The sequence below is a fragment of the Megascapheus bottae genome, chromosome 6 (genome assembly GCF_031878675.1).
Source record: "Megascapheus bottae isolate mThoBot1 chromosome 6, mThoBot2.hap1, whole genome shotgun sequence".
NCBI lineage: Eukaryota > Metazoa > Chordata > Mammalia > Rodentia > Geomyidae > Megascapheus > Megascapheus bottae.
The window spans coordinates 73,179,534-73,198,700 of NC_143514.1; the positions used below are offsets into that span (position 1 = coordinate 73,179,534).

The 19,167-nt window shown below is 50.3% G+C and overlaps 1 protein-coding gene across 1 annotated transcript in view; it reads left to right on the plus strand.

The window, feature by feature from the left end:
* Tmco4 (transmembrane and coiled-coil domains 4) overlaps window positions 1-18,763 on the plus strand; it is a 51,570-nt gene extending 32,807 nt beyond the window's left edge. The window contains exons 11-14 of the mRNA XM_090335692.1: window positions 1,649-1,733; window positions 11,865-11,982; window positions 12,699-12,816; window positions 17,456-18,763. Coding sequence (XP_090191818.1) covers window positions 1,649-1,733; window positions 11,865-11,982; window positions 12,699-12,816; window positions 17,456-17,806 — 672 coding nt within the window. The 3' untranslated portion in view covers window positions 17,807-18,763. The remainder of the gene's footprint in view (window positions 1-1,648; window positions 1,734-11,864; window positions 11,983-12,698; window positions 12,817-17,455) is intronic.
* Window positions 18,764-19,167: the final 404 nt, after the last annotated feature.

Below are 19,167 nucleotides of genomic sequence, written 5' to 3' on the forward strand. Positions count from 1 at the left end.
TGTGTGCAGTGTGTGTGTGTGTGTCTGTGTGTCTGTGTCTGTGTCTGTGTGTGTGTGCCTAAAGGGATTTCAAATCTCTTCCTTTATTAGAATGGTCTAACTGATCCCTTTTTTCTTCTTTTTTGGCTGTCATGGGATTTGAACTCAGGGCCTAGGTGCTGTCCCTGAGCTCTTTTGCTCAAGACTAGCACTCTACCACGTTGAGCCACAGCTCCACTTCCCTCATTTTTTTTTCAGTCATGGGACTTGATCTCTGAACCTGGGAGCTGCCCCTGAGCTCTTCAGCTCAAGGCTACCACCCTACCCCTTGAGCCACAGCCCCACTTCTGGTTTTCTTGTGGTTAATTGGAGATAAGAGTCTCACAGACTTTAGTGCCCAGGCTGACTCTAAACCTTGGTCCTCAGATCTCAGCGCCCTGAGTAGCTAGGATTACAGACATGAGCCACTGGCACCCAACTCCACTTCTAGTTTTTGAGTGGTTAATTGGAGATAAGAGTCTCACAGGGACTTTTCTGCCCAGGCTGCCTTTGAACCTTGATCCTCAGATCTCAGTCTCCTGAGTAGCTATGATTACAGATGTGAGCCACAGGTGCCCAGCCTGGTCCCTTTAAAAAAAACAACCCTCAGGCCCACCCAAATAATCCAGAATAATCTCTCTATCTCAAGACCCTTAGCTTGCTCCCCTCTGTGAAGGCTCCAAGGCAAAGGCTGTCGATGTCCTGGTAGGAGGACTGTTATTTGTGTCCTGCCTAGGGGAATCACGATACTAGAAGCCCTGTCTCTTTCCGCCTGGTGCTCCCTCATCCTGAACGCCCAGCTTTCCTCTGGAGTCTTAGAGGAATCTGCCAGCATCCCACACACTCCAGACTTCCAAAGACAGGGAAAGAGAGGGGAAAGGCACGTCTAGACGTCACAGCTCCTCCTGGTCTTCAGTCACTTGGCCAGATCTCAGCATTGTGGCCACCCTCAGCTGCAGAGGACTGAGGGTAGCTGTCCACCCAGAAAAACCAGGAGTTCTAGCACCACACAGGAATGGGGGAGAGGGCATATTGAGAGATGACTGGCAGTTTTTGCCACAGAAGTTCTGCAGAATTCAAATCCTATGTAATGAGAAGTTTCTGACATATTAAATGGAGTAGAGGAGGAAAAGACGGGCCTTAAACCAAGGGAAAGCCAGGACAACCACCTGAGCTCCTTCTATGTGGAACTGGTACCCAAGTACCAGGTAGCATTTTGTCTTCGGAGTCTTCCCATAACAGAATATCCTTTGAGTCTGACTCCCCACTTTATTTTTTTTTTTTTGCCAGTCTCGGGGCTTGAACTCGAGGCCTGGGCACTGACCTTAGGCTTTCTCAAGGCTAGAGCTCTATCACTTGAGCTACAGCACCACTTCCAGATTTTTCTATGTATGTGGTATGGAGGAATGGAACCTGGGTCTTCGTGCTAAGTAAGCACTCTACCACTAGGCCAAACTCCCAGCCCTTATCTTATTTCTAAGCATCAATATCCTGTACTCTGAGACCTCAGAGCCCAGGGAAGGAATAGTGCATACACTAGTCATAATGTACAGACTTCTCCAGGCAGCGCCAATGCCCCTCTGCACTTCCCGGCTCCCCTGCCTACACCTCTGTGCTTTCCCCCCTGCAGGGTCGGCGGCCGGTCACCTTGATTGGCTTTAGCCTGGGCGCCAGAGTCATCTACTTCTGTCTGCAAGAGATGGCACAGGAGAAAGGTGAGTTGGGCTCATTGTCCCAGATAGAAACTTCCCACTGTGCCGCCCTCCCAGGCCAGAGGCCAAGGGCTTTACAGAGTATGTTTCTAGTTTCCCAGACAGACAAACTTACTTGGTTTAAAATATGGCAATACCATTTGACTTTGTGTGTGTGTGTGTGTGTGTGTGTGTGTGTGTGTGTGTGTACATAAATTAGATCAGATGCATAATATGATATTGGTTGTTTTGTTCTTGAACAAGAATGAAAATGGGATGACAAATCCAAAATCAGTGTATCTTCAGAACATTTTCTCTGAAGGTTCTAGAAAGGAGTCCTTTTGTGTCTTTTCTGACTTCTAGTGATGGGTAGCATTCCTTGGCAGTCCTTGGTGTTCCTTGGTGTCAATTGGCTTTCCTTGGCATCCTTTGGCTTGCAGATTGTTCGCCCCAGTGTCTGCTTCATCTTTCCACAGTGTCTGCCTCTTCCTGCCTCTTTTCTGTCAGGACAGTGTTCATGAGCTTTCAGACCCACTAATCCAAGGTGATCTTATCTCAGGGTCCTTAACTTAGTTACATCTGCAAAGACATCTCTTTCAGAAAAGGTCTGAGCCCTAAGTAGATAGACTTCCTGGGAGGTCACCACTGCACTCCTCAGATACCTCTGCCAGTGTCATCCTCTTTGCACAGTGACAGGAAGCCTGGGGGGTTGCTGCTGGCCTGGGGTGGGTGAGGGCTTCAGAACACAGTGATGCTCCCTCTACAGAGACTGGAGGGCAGAGGCGGCCTGGAGCATGAACCAGAGAGAGTCATCAGTGCACCACTGTTCCTGAGACACAGGCTTCCTTCCCTCGGGGTGGCCCATTGACCATGGGAGCCACCGCTGGGCTTCCAGAGCCAAGCAAAGGGGCTTTGCACATGCTCTCTTACTCCTGCCTCTTGATATTGAGCCCTACTAAAATCATGTCTCCAAACAGCAGGCTTAAAAACAGCCTGACTCCAGGCACCGGTGACTCCCGCCATAGTGATGGAGATTTCCATCCATGATTGCTTGACTAGTTGCTTTTGGGCTTGGAGCAAAACAGAACATCATGGTAGGAGTGCACGGCATGGGAAGTTGCTCTACTTTGGGCCAAAATTTGAGAGGAAGCGGTGGGACTCCCAATATCCCATGTAAGGGCATGTGTCTAGGGGCCTAACTTCTTCCTGTAGGCCACACCCCTTCCTGATAGTCCCCACCCCTTCTTCCTGTAAGCCACACCCCTTCCTCCTTTAGTCCCACCCCTTCTCCCATAGGCTCCTCTCTTCTTGCTTAGTCCCCACCCTCTTCTTCCTATAAGCTCAATCCTCTTCCTGTAGGCCCCACCCTCTCCTTCCTGCATGCCCCAATCCCTTATTCCCATAGGTCCCACCCCTTCTTCCTATAGGCCCCACCACTTCAGAATAGCATCACAGGCTGTCAAACAAGCTTTTGTCACCTGGAGGACGCTTAGCCAAATATTGTGGCAATGATGAGTGGAAATGTGGACCCATAATTAAGAGCCCTGTAAGACTGATTGAGCATGTATCATGTGCTGTAACTGCCCAAAGCTCTGTGAATGGGAACTGGCACATAGATGGCATAGCCACACCTACCCTGTACTCCAGAAGCCCTTGTGTGTGATTGGTAGGGCATCTTTCAGTCTCCAGCTGGCTGTGATCCTGAATGGATTCCTCGCCCTCCCCACCCCTTCTGATTCATTCCACCTCACTGTCTGGCTTCAGGCAGCCCTGGTTATTTAACACCCAATTAATCTGCACACAGAGAAGACCCTCTCTAATTGCCGGAAAGCTGTTATTATCTGAGTTAGGGATGTAAAGGGGGACTTAGTTTAACGCATTGGATCCCCTAATTGTTTTCTGGAGCCCCTTGAGAACCAGTAATGAAAATGTAGCAATAAATCCTAGAGTCACCCAGCGCCTGCGGCCCTCTAGCCAGCCACTCCCTCCTCCTCCCTCCCAACAGTGGCTTCTCCATCCTCCCATCTCCCTGAGAAAAACTGCCTGTAAAATTATGTCTTCATGCTTCTTCTTCCTTTTGAGGTGAGGCTGCAGGCCTTCAATGTTGCTCCTCTGCCACCCTTCACAGGTGCCCCTTACAGCCTGGTCGCTCTCAGGCTCAGCATGGTCAGCATCCTTATCATCTGCAAGCCACCTGAGAGCAGGGATCTGTCTGACCTCCTGTCCTTGAGATGAAAGCCCAAAGAGTGCATGCTGTATGAGTGAATAGAACTTGAACTCTATTATTGTAAAAAGCCTTCACCATGCATCAGTCAGGATAGGTGAGGTTAGACCACAGTGACAAGCATGCCCAACTCTTAGTGCTACACCACAACAAACCATGTGTTGTCTTTCCACTGTGAATGGGCACAAAGCTTGGACTGCTGCCAGCTTCTGGCTCAGTCCTGGGCACGTGAGTAGCTGATTTATTAATTAGGGGCGTGAATTGGATTGTGAGCGCTCCCTGTAGAAGATGATGCCTATGGCCTTTGAAAGGAGCCAGAGACATAAGCTGCCTCTACCAAGAGGACACGATAGCCCATGAGACCATGGTGGTATAGTGAGGCTGTTGTCCAACCCATCAGTGATTCCCCCTGTGCAGACTTCCCAGGAGGCACCATCAGCTCAAGTGTGAATGACCACCTGCCAAGGGGTTATGCCTTCAGGCAGGAAATGGACGTGCCTAGAACAGACTCCTTGGGAATGCCCCATTGCCAGGCCAAGGGCTCTGGAAGTGACCCTAGCAGATGACATGTAGAGATCTGCAGCCAAGAAGAGCTGCCATCCGAGCACTCACTGAGAGACCGCTGGGCTTCACATCACAATGGATTGCTCTCCTCTCGCTGTGTGTTTGCTTTAAAAGGATTTCAGAAACTGAACCCTTGAGAGGGGAACTGAATTGGGACTGATTCTTGCTGAGTACATTTTACCCAGGCTACAGTAGGAGAGCCTCTGGGATGGAAAATGCAAACAACCCCAGCTCTAAATACCCAGGGCATAATCCCAACCAAAGGCTGACCAGCCCCTCGGGCCTCTCCAAAAGCCTCTGACGGCCTCTCAGTCCACTTCCTTCAGAAGGCTTAAGGCAGTGCAGACTCTGGTGTGTCTGGCACTGCATGCGCCCTCACTCCGTGAAGGTCTCCTGCGGGCCCAGCCCTTTGCAAGCAGAATCCCCCAGCTGGCCTGAAGGGCAGTACTCTGCTGTTATCCCTGCTTCTTCTTTGTTGGTTTTGTTTTGCCAGTCCTGGGGCATGAACTCAGGGCCTGGGTACTCTCCTGGGATACATTTTGCTAAAGGCTGGCACTTTGCCACTTGAGCCACAGCACCACTTCCAGCGTGTTCTGTGCATGTGGTACCAAGGAATCGAACCCAGGGCTTCATACATGCTAGCAAGCACTCTACCACTAAGGCCACACTCCTGGCCCCACTCCCAGTTTTTTAGTGGTTAACTGAAAATAAGAGACTCACAGGCACTTGCCTGCCTGGGTTGGCTTTGAACCGCAATCCTCAGATCTCAGTCTCCTGAGTAACTAGGATTACAGGTGTGAGCCACCAGCACCTGGCAATTTTCCCTATTATTAAGGGAATAGACTCATAGAGGTCTGGGGACTTGTTCACAGTCGCACAGCTTGTCAATGACAGAGCCAAGGAAGGTCCAATCCCTGCCTGATACCCACACTGGAGCTCTGCCTACTACCACACGAGGACCCTGGCTCCAGCTGGCTGGAGCTGCACAACTGTCAAGCAGCAGTACCAACCCACGAGTCCTGCGCTCAGGGACCCAGGAGACGTAGTGGTAGGGTGATGCTCACCCCTGGAAGGAAGCGCCCTCCATTCTGAAGGGCTGGGGTCAGAACTGCCCTGAAGACAACTGCAGGGCTTGTGGTTGCTGCAGCACCATCTTGTGGTAGTTAGGGGAAGCACATGTCAGCGAGGCCTAGGGCCCAGCAGCCAGGAGCTGTGACTGGCATTCCTCCAAGCCCAGCTTCCAGAAAGGACTTGCTGGGGAGGATCTGCCCGCTACAGGGTCTGTGCAGAATTTGGCAGCCGCCTCTGCTCCTGGAAGGCTCCCATGCTGCCAGTTCCCTCATTCTTGTTTCCATTTACTGGATACTGGATATGCATTTATTAGGCACCAAAAATAAAATACTGGTGTAGAGCTTGGAAGAGGCCCCAGTGGCTCACGCCTGTCATCCTAGCTACTCCGGAGGCTGAGATCTGAGGATTGCGTTTCAAAGCCAGCCCAGGCACTAAAGTCTCGCCAGTTAACTGTCAAAAAAGCAGGAAGTGGAGCAGTGGCTCAAGTGATATTAGCTTTGAATAACAAAGCCAAGGGATAGTTCTTGGCCCTGAGTTAAAGCCCCAGTAGCAATACACACACACACACACACACACACACACACACACACACACACACACACACACACACACACAGAGTTTCAGAGCAGCCTGGACCACATAGTGAGGAAGAGGAAGAGAAAAAAATAGAGCTCCATGAGGGAGCGAGATGGAAGAAATGAATCTGATCACAGTGCATTGTATAGATGTGTGAGATGTCACAATGATACAACTGATGTATGCTAATTTTTGAAAAGCATGGGAAGGCGGGCAGGAAAGCGGGAAGGAAGGAAGTTACAAGCTGGATGAGCCGGTGAGTCATTCCTTTAATCCTAGCTATTTGCAATGCTAAGACTGGGAGGACTGGGCTGGCACGTACTTAGTGGTAGAGTGCTTACCTAGCATGCACAGAGCCCTGGGTACAATTCCTCAGTGCCGCATATACAGAAAAAGCCAGAAGTAGCACTGTGGCTCAAGTGGCAGAGTGCTAGCCTTGAGAAAAAGAAGCTCAGGGACAGTGCCCACGCCCTGAGTTCAAGGCCCAGGACTGGAAAAAAAAATTGGGAGGATCAAAGTTTCAGGCTAGCCCAGGCAAAGAAAAGGAAAAAAAAAGCCCACAAAACTCCATCTAAATGAAAGAAACTGGGTGTGGTGGTGTGTGCCTGCCAGCCCAGCTACCCTGAAAATCCTTAAATGGGTGAAGTGGCCATGTATATGTCTGGCCAATAAACAAGACTGTACCTCAAAAACAGCCAGTGCAAGAAAAGGTTGAGAGCGCAGCTCAGCAGTAGAGCACCTGCCTAGGTACCGAACGTAAACCCTCCCTCTCCAGTTTCAGTCCCCACTTCCACATGAATTTTGCTTTCTGTGGAGTTTGCAAGATGAACCCCACATATGAAGCCATCAGTGTGTCACAGATGCATCCCCACTCCCAACCTTTGAACCCTCAACTCCCACTTAGTTGGAAATTGGACTGTCCCCCAAGAGCAGAAGAAATACAGAACAGACAGCTGCTTGTCAGCTGGTTCTTTCATCTCCGTGATGGCAGACATCCTAATTGATGTGATTTAGACCCCTGCCATGGAATCTCCATCCACCTGGTGAGTTATCCTGAGACAGACCCAGCTTCCTTCCCCCGGAGGAGCGGGGAGAGGTCAGGCAGAACCAATCGATTTCCAGGGTCTTCTGAGTTCCTAACAGCCTAGGTCCTTTGTAAGGCCAAATGAAAGAAGAGATGGCTTAGCCAAAGAATCCATCAGAACAGGCCCTTCTGAGCAATTCCTCCTTGCGTGAACCTCCTTCCCCTGGGCGAGCCAGGGGGTTCCATCAAAGCCCCCTTCCTCCCTTCTCAGTCTCTCTCCCCTTTGTTGCTTCTCTTGGCATTTATCATGCACAGGCATGCACATCTTTGTAGCAGCATTCCTTTGTGTTGAACGTTGTTTCCATCACTGCCTTCAAGGGCCGGCTGCTGGACCTGCATCCAGGAGATAATTTCTTCTTTCCATGCCTACCTTATCGCTTGCTACCCACGCACAACCCCTGCCAGGCAGGAGCAAATCTATCCACTTTGTGTCCCCACCTTGAGACGTTTTGGTCTTTGCAGCCAGGAGAATCTCATTATTGGCAACGTGAAAGCCATGCATGATGGGATTTTCACACAGCTCCTCACCAGGCCGAGGGATGCATTGGAGAGTGGGCAGTTTGCCTCTGGGATCTCAACATATCTGTGGTAGGGGGAAAAAGGTCAGACTGGCAGTGGCTGCCCCTGGGTGCAAAGGCCCCAGGGCCTGTTCAGATGACTTCTACCTAGGACCCTCTGGGAAAGAGCAGGCCCCACTGGTCTGAATCATTGCTTTTACAAATATTTCATGAATATAATTTTCAAGGCAGTCATGGAAATCCATGTTCATTAACAGGAAAAAAAAACTGTCCATTCTCAGCCCATGATGGGTTTTGAAAACTTGCATGGTCTCCAGACCTTCCCCAGAACTAAGAAGGCAGAAGTGCATTCCCAGCTGGGAATCCTGTGATCCTAGCCACTCAGGAGGCTGAGATCTGAGGATCCTTGTTCAAAGCCAGCCCGGGCAGAGAAGTCCCTGAGACTCTTCTCTCCAACTAACAAGCAAAAAGCCACAAGTAGAGCTGTGGCTCAAGTGGTAGGGCATAGTCTTGGAGTAAAAAAAACAAGAGTGAGAGGGCCAGGAGTTTGGCCTAGTGGTAGAGTGCTTGTCTAGCATGCATGAAAACCTAGGTTCAATTCCTCTGTGCCATATACATAGAAAAGACCAGAAATGGTGCTGTGGCTCAAGTGGTAGAGCTCTAGACTTAAGAAAGCCCAAGGACAGTGCTCGGGTTCTGAGTTCAAGGCCCAGGACTGGCAAAAAACAAAAACAGGAGTGAGAACACCCAGGCCCTGAGTTCAAGCCTCAGAACCAGCACAAAAACAGAAAAGCCTACCTTCCTTTTTGTGAAATGTACATAGATTTGTGTGTGGCCTTGATTTTCACTCCCAAGATAGTTCATCTACATATGCTAATATTCCAAAATCAGGGGAAATCCAAAACCAATACATCTGATCCCAAGCATTTCAAATAGAATTCCTCAACCTCCAACTCCATTTCAGATGAGGAAACCAAGGCTCCAAGTTCTTTTTCTTTTTATTGTTATTATAAAGATGATATTCAGAGGGATTACAGTTACATAAGTCAGGTATTGAATGCATTTCTTTTACTCTCTCCCAGTTAAGGCTCCAAATTCTCAAAGACCTAACTTTCCATTGTGCGAGAGCAAAACAAGGATTTGAACCTGGTTTAATGCCAAAGGCCAGGCCAGCCCACTGGACCTGGTAGCTGCTGTCCTCTTTGAGTCTGGGGCCCCTTTCCAGTGGCAGCTCTGTTCACAGGAGACTGACTCTTCATTGTTGTCATATCTTTAGTCTCTGTTGACTGACAGAGTATGTAAGGGAACAGAAGTTACTCTGAACTCACAACAGCATCTGGTGGTTGTTTTTAGGGTTTGTTTTTTTTGGTCGGGGGAGAGGACTGTAGTTCATTTGTTGTGTGGGTCATGGGGCTTGAATTCAGGGCCTGGGTGCTGTCCCTGAGCCTTTTCACTCAAGGGTAGCGCTCAACCATTGTGAGCCACGGCACCGCTTCCAGGTTTCTGGTGGTGAATTGGGGATGAATCTCACAGATTTTCCTGCCAGGACTGGCTTTGAACTCGCATCCTTAGCTCTCAGCCTCCTAAGTAGCTAAGATGACTGATGTGCGGCACCAGCACACAACTGTGGGGTTTGGTTTTTGGTTTTTGTGTTGCGGGTCCTGGGGCTTCAACTCAGCGTCTGGGTTTTTCCCTGAGCCTCTTTGTGCTCAAGATTGGTGCGCAGTCACTTGAGCCACAGCACCACTTCTGGCTTTTTCTTAGGAGTTTATTAGAGATAAGAGTTTCACGGATTTTACTGCCCAGACTGGCTTTGAACCGTGATCCTCTGATCTCAGCCTCCTGAGTAGCTAGGATGACAGATATGAGCCACCAGTGCCTAGCTGTGGGTTGTTTTGAAGCCAAGGTCTTGCTGTGTTGGCTGTCAAAATGACTTTGACTCCATGCAAGCTGGGTCCCCTGGAAGGACAGGGGTGACATGACCTAAGGTTCCTGCTGTGGCATTTATACTAAATCTGCCCAGTGGAAGTGTAAAACTCAGGGCCTTTTTTTTTTGTGCAACCATCACCATAAACCCAATTTTAGAATATTTCTGTCACCCAAGAAATATACTTCATGCTGATGACTTACATGTAAAATGAATCATTTTTGGCTTATTTGTGAAAAAGTAAAAATAGCCGGGAATTGGCAGCTCACGCCTGTCAGCCTCACTGCTTGGGGACACTGAGATCTGGGGATCAAGGTTCAAAGCCAGCCCTGGACAAGAAGTCCATGAGATTCTTATCTCCAATTAACCACCAGAAAACTGGAAATGGCCCTGTGGCTCAAGTGGTAGAAAACTAGCCTTGAACTGAAGAGCTCAGGGACAGTGCCAGGCCCAGAGTTCAAGTCCCATAATTGACAAAAAAAAAGAAATAAATAAAAACTAAAAATAAACTGTGCTCTCCAAGGCTTATTTTTATAGTCCTAACTATTCAGGAGTATGAGGTTTAGAGGATCAAGGTTTGAGGACAGGTTGGCCTCAGATTATCTTCTGTTAACTAGCAAAAAATTCTAGGATGGAGGTATGGCTTAAGTGGTAGAGTATCACCTTAATAAGCATGAAGTCCTGAGTTCAAACCCCAGTACCTTCAGAAAAAAAAAGAATTAGAAGCAAAGAAAACACTGGAAAGCAACGTGTTCCTTGTGCCATATGAAGAACAAGTCCTGAGAGAGGAGAGTGAAGGGTAAAGACATGACAGACAGCTTTTCTTATCACCACCTGAGATTTAACGCCTCCTTCATGCTAAAGTTATCAGAGAATGAAAAGCTCTCTTCTCCAACGTCAAGAGCAGAATATTAATTAAATCCAGAGCACAGTTTTAGAAAAGGAAAACCCAGGTACAGAAGCCGCACATGTCAGTGACTTCTGAAACCAAAGATGGCCCCGCCCGCTTTTACATAAAAATCTGAATATTCATAAGAGGCCACACAGCTGCTTTGTACCTGCAAGCTTCCTGAGTGGAAGCACTGAGGGCGGCTGTAGGAATAAATCGAGAAATCTTTTCCCTGGAACAGAAAGGCGGCTGAGTCTTCTCAGTAATGGTCAAGTCTGGCTTCTTTCTTGATCTTGAGAAGAGGAAGCCATTTGCATTAAATATCTGGACAGAAAAGTCTGTAAGACTCTTATCTCCAATGAACCAGAAGAAGAAAAGGTCACAAGTGGCTCAAATGGTAGTATGCCAGCCTCGAGCAGAAAAGCCCAAGGGAAAGTATGATGATGTTCTTAAGTTCAAGCCCCAGTGCTGGCACCAAGAGAGAGACAGAGACAAAAACAGAGAGACAGAGACAGAGAGAGAAGAGAGAGAGATCACCTGTCCCCAGAGAGGGGCCGCAGCACACTGAAAGCTAGACCTGAGTACTTTTGTTTTTGTTTTTACCAGGACTGGGATTTGAACTCCCGGCCTCGAGCTCACTCAGCAGGCACTCTTACCACGGGAGCTCCGTCCTCAGCCCTCCATCCTCCTCCCCGCTCTATGCTGGGGATGGAACCAGGGCCTGGATTGTTGTATGAGGCTCAGCTACTAGTTTCACTCCGTTCACTAAATAACCTTTCCTGTTTTCCCCATCTATTGGTCCTGGAGCTGAGTGCTTGCCAGGGGGATGATGCTATTGCAGATACTGACCACCAGGGGGTGCTGCCCCCTTCCCGGGCAGCGGCATCAAGGGTGAAAAGCAACTGTCCAGATTCCTAGGGCAGAAAAGACATGGTAGCTGCCACCCTTGAGAAAGCTTCTGGCAACCCTGTGGTGTGTCCTGGTCCACACTGCTTAGCACTGGAGGAGCAACAGTTCCCTGTTACCCCAGCCCTGGAGATGCTGAAGCTTCCCACATAGTCTAGGTGATGGCCTCAGCCTGCTGAACTCTGAATAATGGGCACACGAGGGCTTCATCAGGGCCTGGGCCCCAGGAAGCGGAAGGCCCATTGCTGTGCTTGTATACGTGTGTATGCACATACATGCATCGGTGTGCCTGTGTGTGTGCATGTGGGGGCCATGTTGCGCATGTACGTGCAGGTGCATGACATTTAGTCTCTCGCGGCTGGGACCCTGACTGCCTTTTCTGGGGTCTCTCCCTAGACTGCGAGGGCATCATTGAAGACGTGGTCCTGCTGGGGGCGCCCGTGGAGGGAGACCCCAGGCACTGGGAGCCTTTCCGCAAAGTGGTATCGGGGAGGATTGTCAATGGCTACTGCAGGTCTGTCCTCGCCGGGTGCCTGGGAGGTGGCAGCTCTTCCCCTGCCCTCGCAAACAAGATGGATCCCACATGGGGGTCCTTTGGGTCCCTGGACCCCAGCCATTGGCTGTTCACAATAGAGGAAGAGGAGAGCAGACTATGCCCAGGGTTCGGGGGCGGGGGGGTTGGTTTGTTTCTTTCTGCTTGTGTGTATACACACGCGTGCCAGTAATGAGGCTTGAACTCTGAGCCTGAGCACTGTCCCTTAGCTTTATCACTCAAGGCTGGTGCTCTGCCACTTGAGTTACAGCTCCACTTCCAGCCTTTTGATGGTTAATTAGAGACAACAGTCTCAGGGACTTTTCCTGCCTGAGCTGGCAGCATCCTAAGTAGCTAGGGTTACAGGCGTGTCCAGCTCGTCAGCCCCCCTCCACCCAGTGCTCACCGCACAGCTCAGCGGCAGAGTGCATGTGTCATATATGTGTATCACCCCAAGTTTATCCCCAGCAACACGGAGCACACCTCAGTGTTCAGGTGACAGATCTGGATCTGGATCTGCATGCCAAGCACCATCCTTGGCTCTGAGGATCCAAAGCAGACAGCCTCATGCAGCCTCTCGGGTGCCTGGGCGCAGCCTTTGACATCACGCCTAGCCAGGGACCAGCTGCTGGTCCTCCATCACACCAGACTCCCGGCCTTAGGCTGATGTCACCTGTCTCTGCCCCCCCCCCCCCCAGGGGAGACTGGCTGCTGAGCTTCGTGTACCGCACATCTTCCGTGCAGCTTCGCGTGGCAGGCCTCCAGCCCGTGCTGCTTCAGGACCGGAGGATGGAGAATGTGAATCTGTCGTCCGTGGTAAGTGCTGCTGATATTCCATTCCCCGTCCCTGAAGACAGGCAGCTCACAGGCTCCTCCCTCCTCCCTCTGCCACCGGGTCTCTCAGCTCCCAGCTTCTCACAAGACTTCCTGGTCATAAGTGCTGTCTCCATTTCACAGATGAGGAAAATGAGGCTAAGAAAAGGGCCTGTCTCACAGCCAGCACTTAGCAAGGCAGGCTTTTCAGCTTGAGGGGATCAGGTTCAATTCCTCCTGTGAGGATGTGTGGCCCGGAGCCTGGCTCTACCCTGATCCCATCCCAGGCATTAAATTCCTGTTATACACCTGTGAACACTGAGACCTCAGTGATGCCAAAAGAATGTAAATAAAAAGGAATCAAGGATGAAGGAAACAGATAGAAGTTCTTTCTTAGGAAAGTTCCTTTGGCCAGACACCAGTGGCTCACACCTGTAATCCTAGCTGCTCAGAAGGCTGAGGTCTGAGGATCATGGTTCAAAGCCAGCCTGGAGCAGAAAGTCCATGAGACTCCTGTCTCCAAAATAGTTACTCGGAAAAAGCTGGAAGTGGTGCTATGGCTCAAGTGGTAAAGAACTACCCTTAAGCACAAAGAGGGTTAGGGAAAGTGCCCAAGCCCTGAGTTCAAACCCAAGACCGGCCAAGAATGAAAAAAAGAAGGAAGAAAGGAAGGAAGGAAAGAAGAAAGGAAGGAAGGGAGGGAGGGAGGAAGGAAGGAAGGAAAGAAGGAAGAAAGAAAGGAAGGAAGGAAGGAAGGAAGGAAGGAAGGAAGGAAGGAAGGAGATTCCTTTGAATGCCCAAGTCCCTTGCATGATCCCCTCCACCCCAGAGCAGCAGTGCCATGGGATGGAGCACTCCCATAGACTGGGCACCCATCTCTAGGGCCAGCTTTGGGCCTATAGATACCTAGTTTAGAATCCTGACCTGAGCCGGGCACGGCGGCTCATGCCTGTAATCCTAACTACTCAGGAGACTGAGATCTGAGGATCAAGGTTCAAAGAACCTGAGACTCTTACCTAAAATTAACCTGTAGAAAATGGGAAGTGGGGCTTGGCTCAAGGATAGGAAGGTAGCCTTGAGCTAAAGAGCCCGGGGACAGCGCCCAGGCCAAGTTCAAGCCCCATGACCCACCAAAAAAAGAAGAAAAAATGGGAGTGGGAGTGGTAGAGTGCCTGCCTAGCACACACAAAGACCCGGGTTCAATTCCTCAGTACCACATACACAGGAAAAGCTGCAAGTGGTGCTGAGGCTCAAGTGGTAGAGCTCTAGCCTTGAGAAAGCCCAAGGACAGTGCTCCTCAGGACTGGAAAAAAAAAAAAAAACAAAAAAGAAGAACCCTGACCTGAACCACTGGTGTGCTGTGCTGGCTGTGGATCCTGATTGGCAACCTTTGCCTTTTTCAATGAAAAGACAGAAACCACTTCACTCCCAGGAAAGCCCAAGTAAGACGTTTGCACACAGTAGGCCCTCACTGAGCCCTCCTCCTCCCCTCCTCTTCCAATGCTGCCACCACCCTCACCTCTGTGCCTCTGAGCCAGGCAGCCTCTCTCCCGCCTCAGCCGAGCTCCTCCAAGCAAGCAGCTCCCGGGTTCCCATCTAATAATAGTACTTTATCGCATTTATTGCAAAGCCAAGGCCTACGGCTCACTTCCCTCCACCGGGTGATTAGAGGTAATTAGCATTGCTTCGGTATGGCACCCCAGTTTCCCTCAGACACGCTGCTGGAGCAGCTGGGCTCCTGGAGATCTTGGGGCTGCCAGGAAACCTAGGTGCTCTGTCCTGAGCAGACCACAGGCCGCCACCCCCCACACCCACCCAGCCACTGAGGTCATCACTGTTGTGAATGCAGACCGAGGTCAGGAGGCATTCCTGACCTTTCATCCTCAGAATTGCAGAGAGCAGGTGGGGGGGATGGGGAGGAAGTTCTGCCACACCAGGGCCCAATGGGTACGGCTTCTGGGGTCCCCTGGGAAGAACCACATCCGGAGGAGATGCCATCTGGAACTAGAACTCAGCATGTCTCCACGCTCCAGCAGCCCATGCCTATACTCCTAGCTATTCAAGAGAGACTTGATGGAGGTCTGAGGATGGAAGTTCAAAGCCAGCCTGGGCAGAAAAGACCAAGAGACTCTTGGTCTCAATGAACTAGCAAAAAAGCCAGAAGTGAAGCTGTGACTCAAGTGGTGGAGCACCAGTCTTAGGTAGGGGGGAAAGAGAAAGCTAAAGAGGAGCATGAGACCCTCAGTTCAAGCATACACACACACACACACACACACACACACACACACACACACACACAGGAAAAAGGAAGTACCAGCCCATTCCTGCTTACCTGGATCTGAATTTGCATAGTGACCAGAGGTGGGCACCAGTGTCCAAAGACTGTGGCGCCCCCTAGCTGTGACATGTTCCAGCTGTCTGCCCTTAAGGACTGCCTTGTTCCCTGTGGCTCAGTTTCTTCATCCATTGTTAGCAGCCAGCAACCATGAAAGGAGTTTATCCAGTAAAGCTAGTGGTTAGAATCTATGATTGACCTACTGTGTGTCCCGTACTGCTCATTATTACAGGCTATGGGCATTGCAGTTGCACCCCAGCAAGACACAAGACGAAGGGTTTTATTCTCTGAGCGAGGGGCACTTCTAAGGGTTTTTTTGTTTTGTTTTATCTTGTTTTTATTGTTGGTCATGGGGCATAAACTCAGTGCCTGTGTGCTGTTCCTGAGTGCCTATGCTCAAGGCTAACATTCTACTACTTTTGCCTAGCGCCACTTGCAACTTTTGAGTAGGTAATTGGAGATAAGTCTTGGGCCGGGAACAGGGCCTAGTGGTAGAGGGCTCACCTAGCATGCATGAAGCCCTGGGTTCAATTCCTAGGTACCACATACACGGGAAAAAGCTGGAAGTGGTGCTGTGGCTCAAGTGGTAGAGCGCTAGCCTTGAGGAGAGTCCAAGGAGAGTGCTCAGGCCCTGAGTGCAAGCCCCAGAACTGGCAAAAAAAAAAAAAAAAAGTAGAGTCTCGGGTGCTTTTCTGCCAGGCTGACTTCAAACCTCAATCCTCAGATTTCAGCATCCTGAGTAGCTAGGATTATAGATGTGAGCCACCAATACCCAGCTGAGGATTGTTTGTTGTTGTTGTTGTTGCTGCAGTATTTTGGTTTTTGTTGTTGTTTTTTGCCAGTCCTGGGGCTCGACTCCAGGCCTGGGCACTGGGACACTTTTTGACCAAGGCTAGTGCCTTGAGCCACAGTGCCACTTCCTGTTTTCTGGCAGTTAATTGGAGATAAAAATCTCATGGACTTTTTTTCATGGCCAGGATGGCTTTGAACCATGATCCTCAGATCTCAGCCTCCTAAGTGGCTAGAGTTCCAGGCGTGAGCCACCACGCCCAACCTGTTTTCTTTTTTGGTAATTAATTGGAACTAAGAGTCTCACAGACTCTCCTGTCCAGGATGGCTTTGAACTTCCATCCTCAGATCTCAGTGTCCTCAGTAACTAGGATTATAGGTGTGAGCCACTGGCGCAAAGCAGCTTCTAGGTTCTTCACCCTTACTTTACTTAAGACCATGTTCCAGAGCAATGCCAAGTGTCTGAAACATTCAACACCCTTGAGTGTTGCATTAAAGAAGCCAAGAAAGGCAGTAGAGAGCTGCTCGGATGGCTTAGATGGGTCAGGAGCCCATAGTCTGTCTGGCTGCTTGTTTTGCCCGCCAGTGGGGCTAACTCTTGATCCAAGGTGGTGCTCCAGCTCTGGCCATCCTGTCTGAATTCCAGCCATCAGGAAAGAGGAAACAGGGAAGTAAGAGTCCTTTTCCCCCTCAAGATTCTCTTTAGGAGCACCACATAACAGTGCTACTTCCTTACAGATCTATTTGTGTTGCTACAAGTGAATACTTGAGTCTGGGGAGTTTCCAATGAGCAGAAATTGGTCACCCAGAGGTTTCAAAGTCCAAGGGTCTGGCCTTCCACCTGCTGCTTCATCCCGTAGCAGGAGAGGTGGTAAGGGAGCGAAGAACCCACTTTTATAACAAACCCACTCTCCTGATACCAGCATTAATCCATCTGTCTCTTAAAGGTTCCATCTCTCAAAACTATCACCTTGGTGCATGGTGTGGGGGGGATGGGTTTACAGTAGATAATCTTTGGGGGACATACTCACTGGCCAAAAGACACTCTGCTTGGGCCCAGTTGTGATGGCAGCTGGGGGATATGATCACAGCTCTTTGCAGTCTGGGCTGTAGCCTCATTTCCAATATAGAGCCTTTCCTAGGATCCCTTACAACCAGCCTCCATGAAGACCCTTCATTCTCAGTGAAGATAGTAAGTTAGGAGAAGAAAGCCTGCTTAGTCCCATATTTGGGTGCCATAGGCTCCTTCTGCTACAGGGGCAGGCGGCAGGCAGAGAACAACAGCTTCCTGCTGTCCATCAGGAGGGTACTTCCTGTCCAAGGACCCGCCCTTTTAGAGAACCCTCCTCCTCATAATAAACTCCAGTAGTGCTGCCACCACTCTTTGAATTGGAGAGGCCTTGAGCATTGGACTTGGGGCTGGTAAGTGGTTGGCTGAGGATTCTCAGGTCCAGGAGTTGGGCTTGGCGTCCCTGCCCTTCCCCTAACCACAACACCCTTACTCTGGTCCTCCTGCAGGTCAGTGGTCACCTGGACTATGCCAAGCAGATGGATATCATCCTGAAGGCTGTGGGCATCCACACCAAGCCAGGCTGGGATGAGAAGGGGCTTCTGCTGGCCCCCGGAGGCCTCCTTCAAGAACAGCCCAGTCGGGCAACAGCAAGTCCCCCGCAAGAGACCAGGTCCACCGACTCTAGCCAGTCCCAGATGTCCACAGAGCTGGACCCGCCTGGAGGGGCCCCCCTTCCTGCAGAAGCAGCTGGCCCACCTGAGAACTCCTATATCTGCAGTCATGGCGTGGGCTCCAACCCTCTGGGCTGCCCTGACTGTGCCCATGAGACTCAGGGGTCCTGCCCAGGGCTGGACTGAGCCCAGTGAGGAGCCTGAGTGTCCCCTAGATGTCCCTATGCAGATTGCTTCTCCCCCCTGGAAAAGTGGGGTGTTTCCACAAGGGCCTTTCCCCAGGAGAGAGAGTTAAAGGTGACCAAGAACTGGAAAGCCAAGAAACGAAAGAAGACACACACTGGCCTCCCTGGGAAGCAAGGGCAGAGAGCTTCAAGGTCAGTGCAGCTCCATGTGAACCTTAAGACTGTAATCCAGCTCTGGACATCCTACACCTCAAGTCCCAGTGGTGAGGCAGGCCTGGCTATTCATCGAGAACCCCAGGGATCTCTCTTGGCTCTAAAGGCACCAAGCCACCTCCTTTTCCTGGCCTCTGGAGCCAGGTGTCTGCCTGCACTTCCATCCACACCCCAGCCTGCCTTCCAGCCTCAGGCCCCAATGGGCACTACAGAGCAGACCCAGGAGCCAGCGATGGCATCTTCTGCTGAGAAGATTGAGTCGGCATGGACATGTTCAGCTGAGGAAGCTGTGAACTGTGCAAAGACAGTAGCAACAGCTGTTCAGACATGATATGAACATGTGTGCAGCACGGTGGGCCTGGATTCTAATTATAATAAATGCTGAGCCAGTCCGTGTTCCCTGCAATGGGAACTGGGCCTGGTGGCAACTGTGGATGATATGGAAAGGATCCTGTAGTAAACACAAGGGTGATAACCTAACAATAATAAACACAAGACAGGTACCAGTGACTCACACCTGTAATCCTAGCTGCTTAGAGCACCATAGTTCAAAGCCATCCTGGGCAAGAAAGTTCATGAGACTCTTATCTCCACTCAATAGCCACTAAAAAGCCAGAAGTGGAGCTGTGGCTGGAATGGTAGAGTGCTAGTTTTATGAAAAAAATAAAATAAAAATCTCAGGGATAGCACTCAAGTTGTCAGTTCAAGGCCCAGTACTGGCACAAAAATAGGTAAATAAAACAAGAACCACTACCACACATTGAGTATTCACCATGAGCCAAGAGTATCCTGTGGAGTTGGTATTATTATCTTAGGAAAATTACATAGCCTGGAGAAGATCTCCTGGCCTGTCAGTGTCAGAGCCAAGTCTCAAAGCCGGCCTGTGGGAGTCCAGGCCTGAGCTCTTAGCCACCTGGTGTGCATTCGTAGGAGTCTTGCTTCTTGCTCCTCGCTGCATCCCTGCATGGGTGGTGGCCTTGCCCCCTTGCAGACCTGGGGGAGTGGGAGGTAGGCAAGAGGCCATGCACACAAGCTCTAGCGGAGCTGGGAGGAGAGGAAGCCAGCTGGAGAACATGGAAGTCGGGTGGCAGCTCAGGCATATTTGCATTTGTTCATTCTGTAAACGTGGACACCATGTCCAAACTTCTC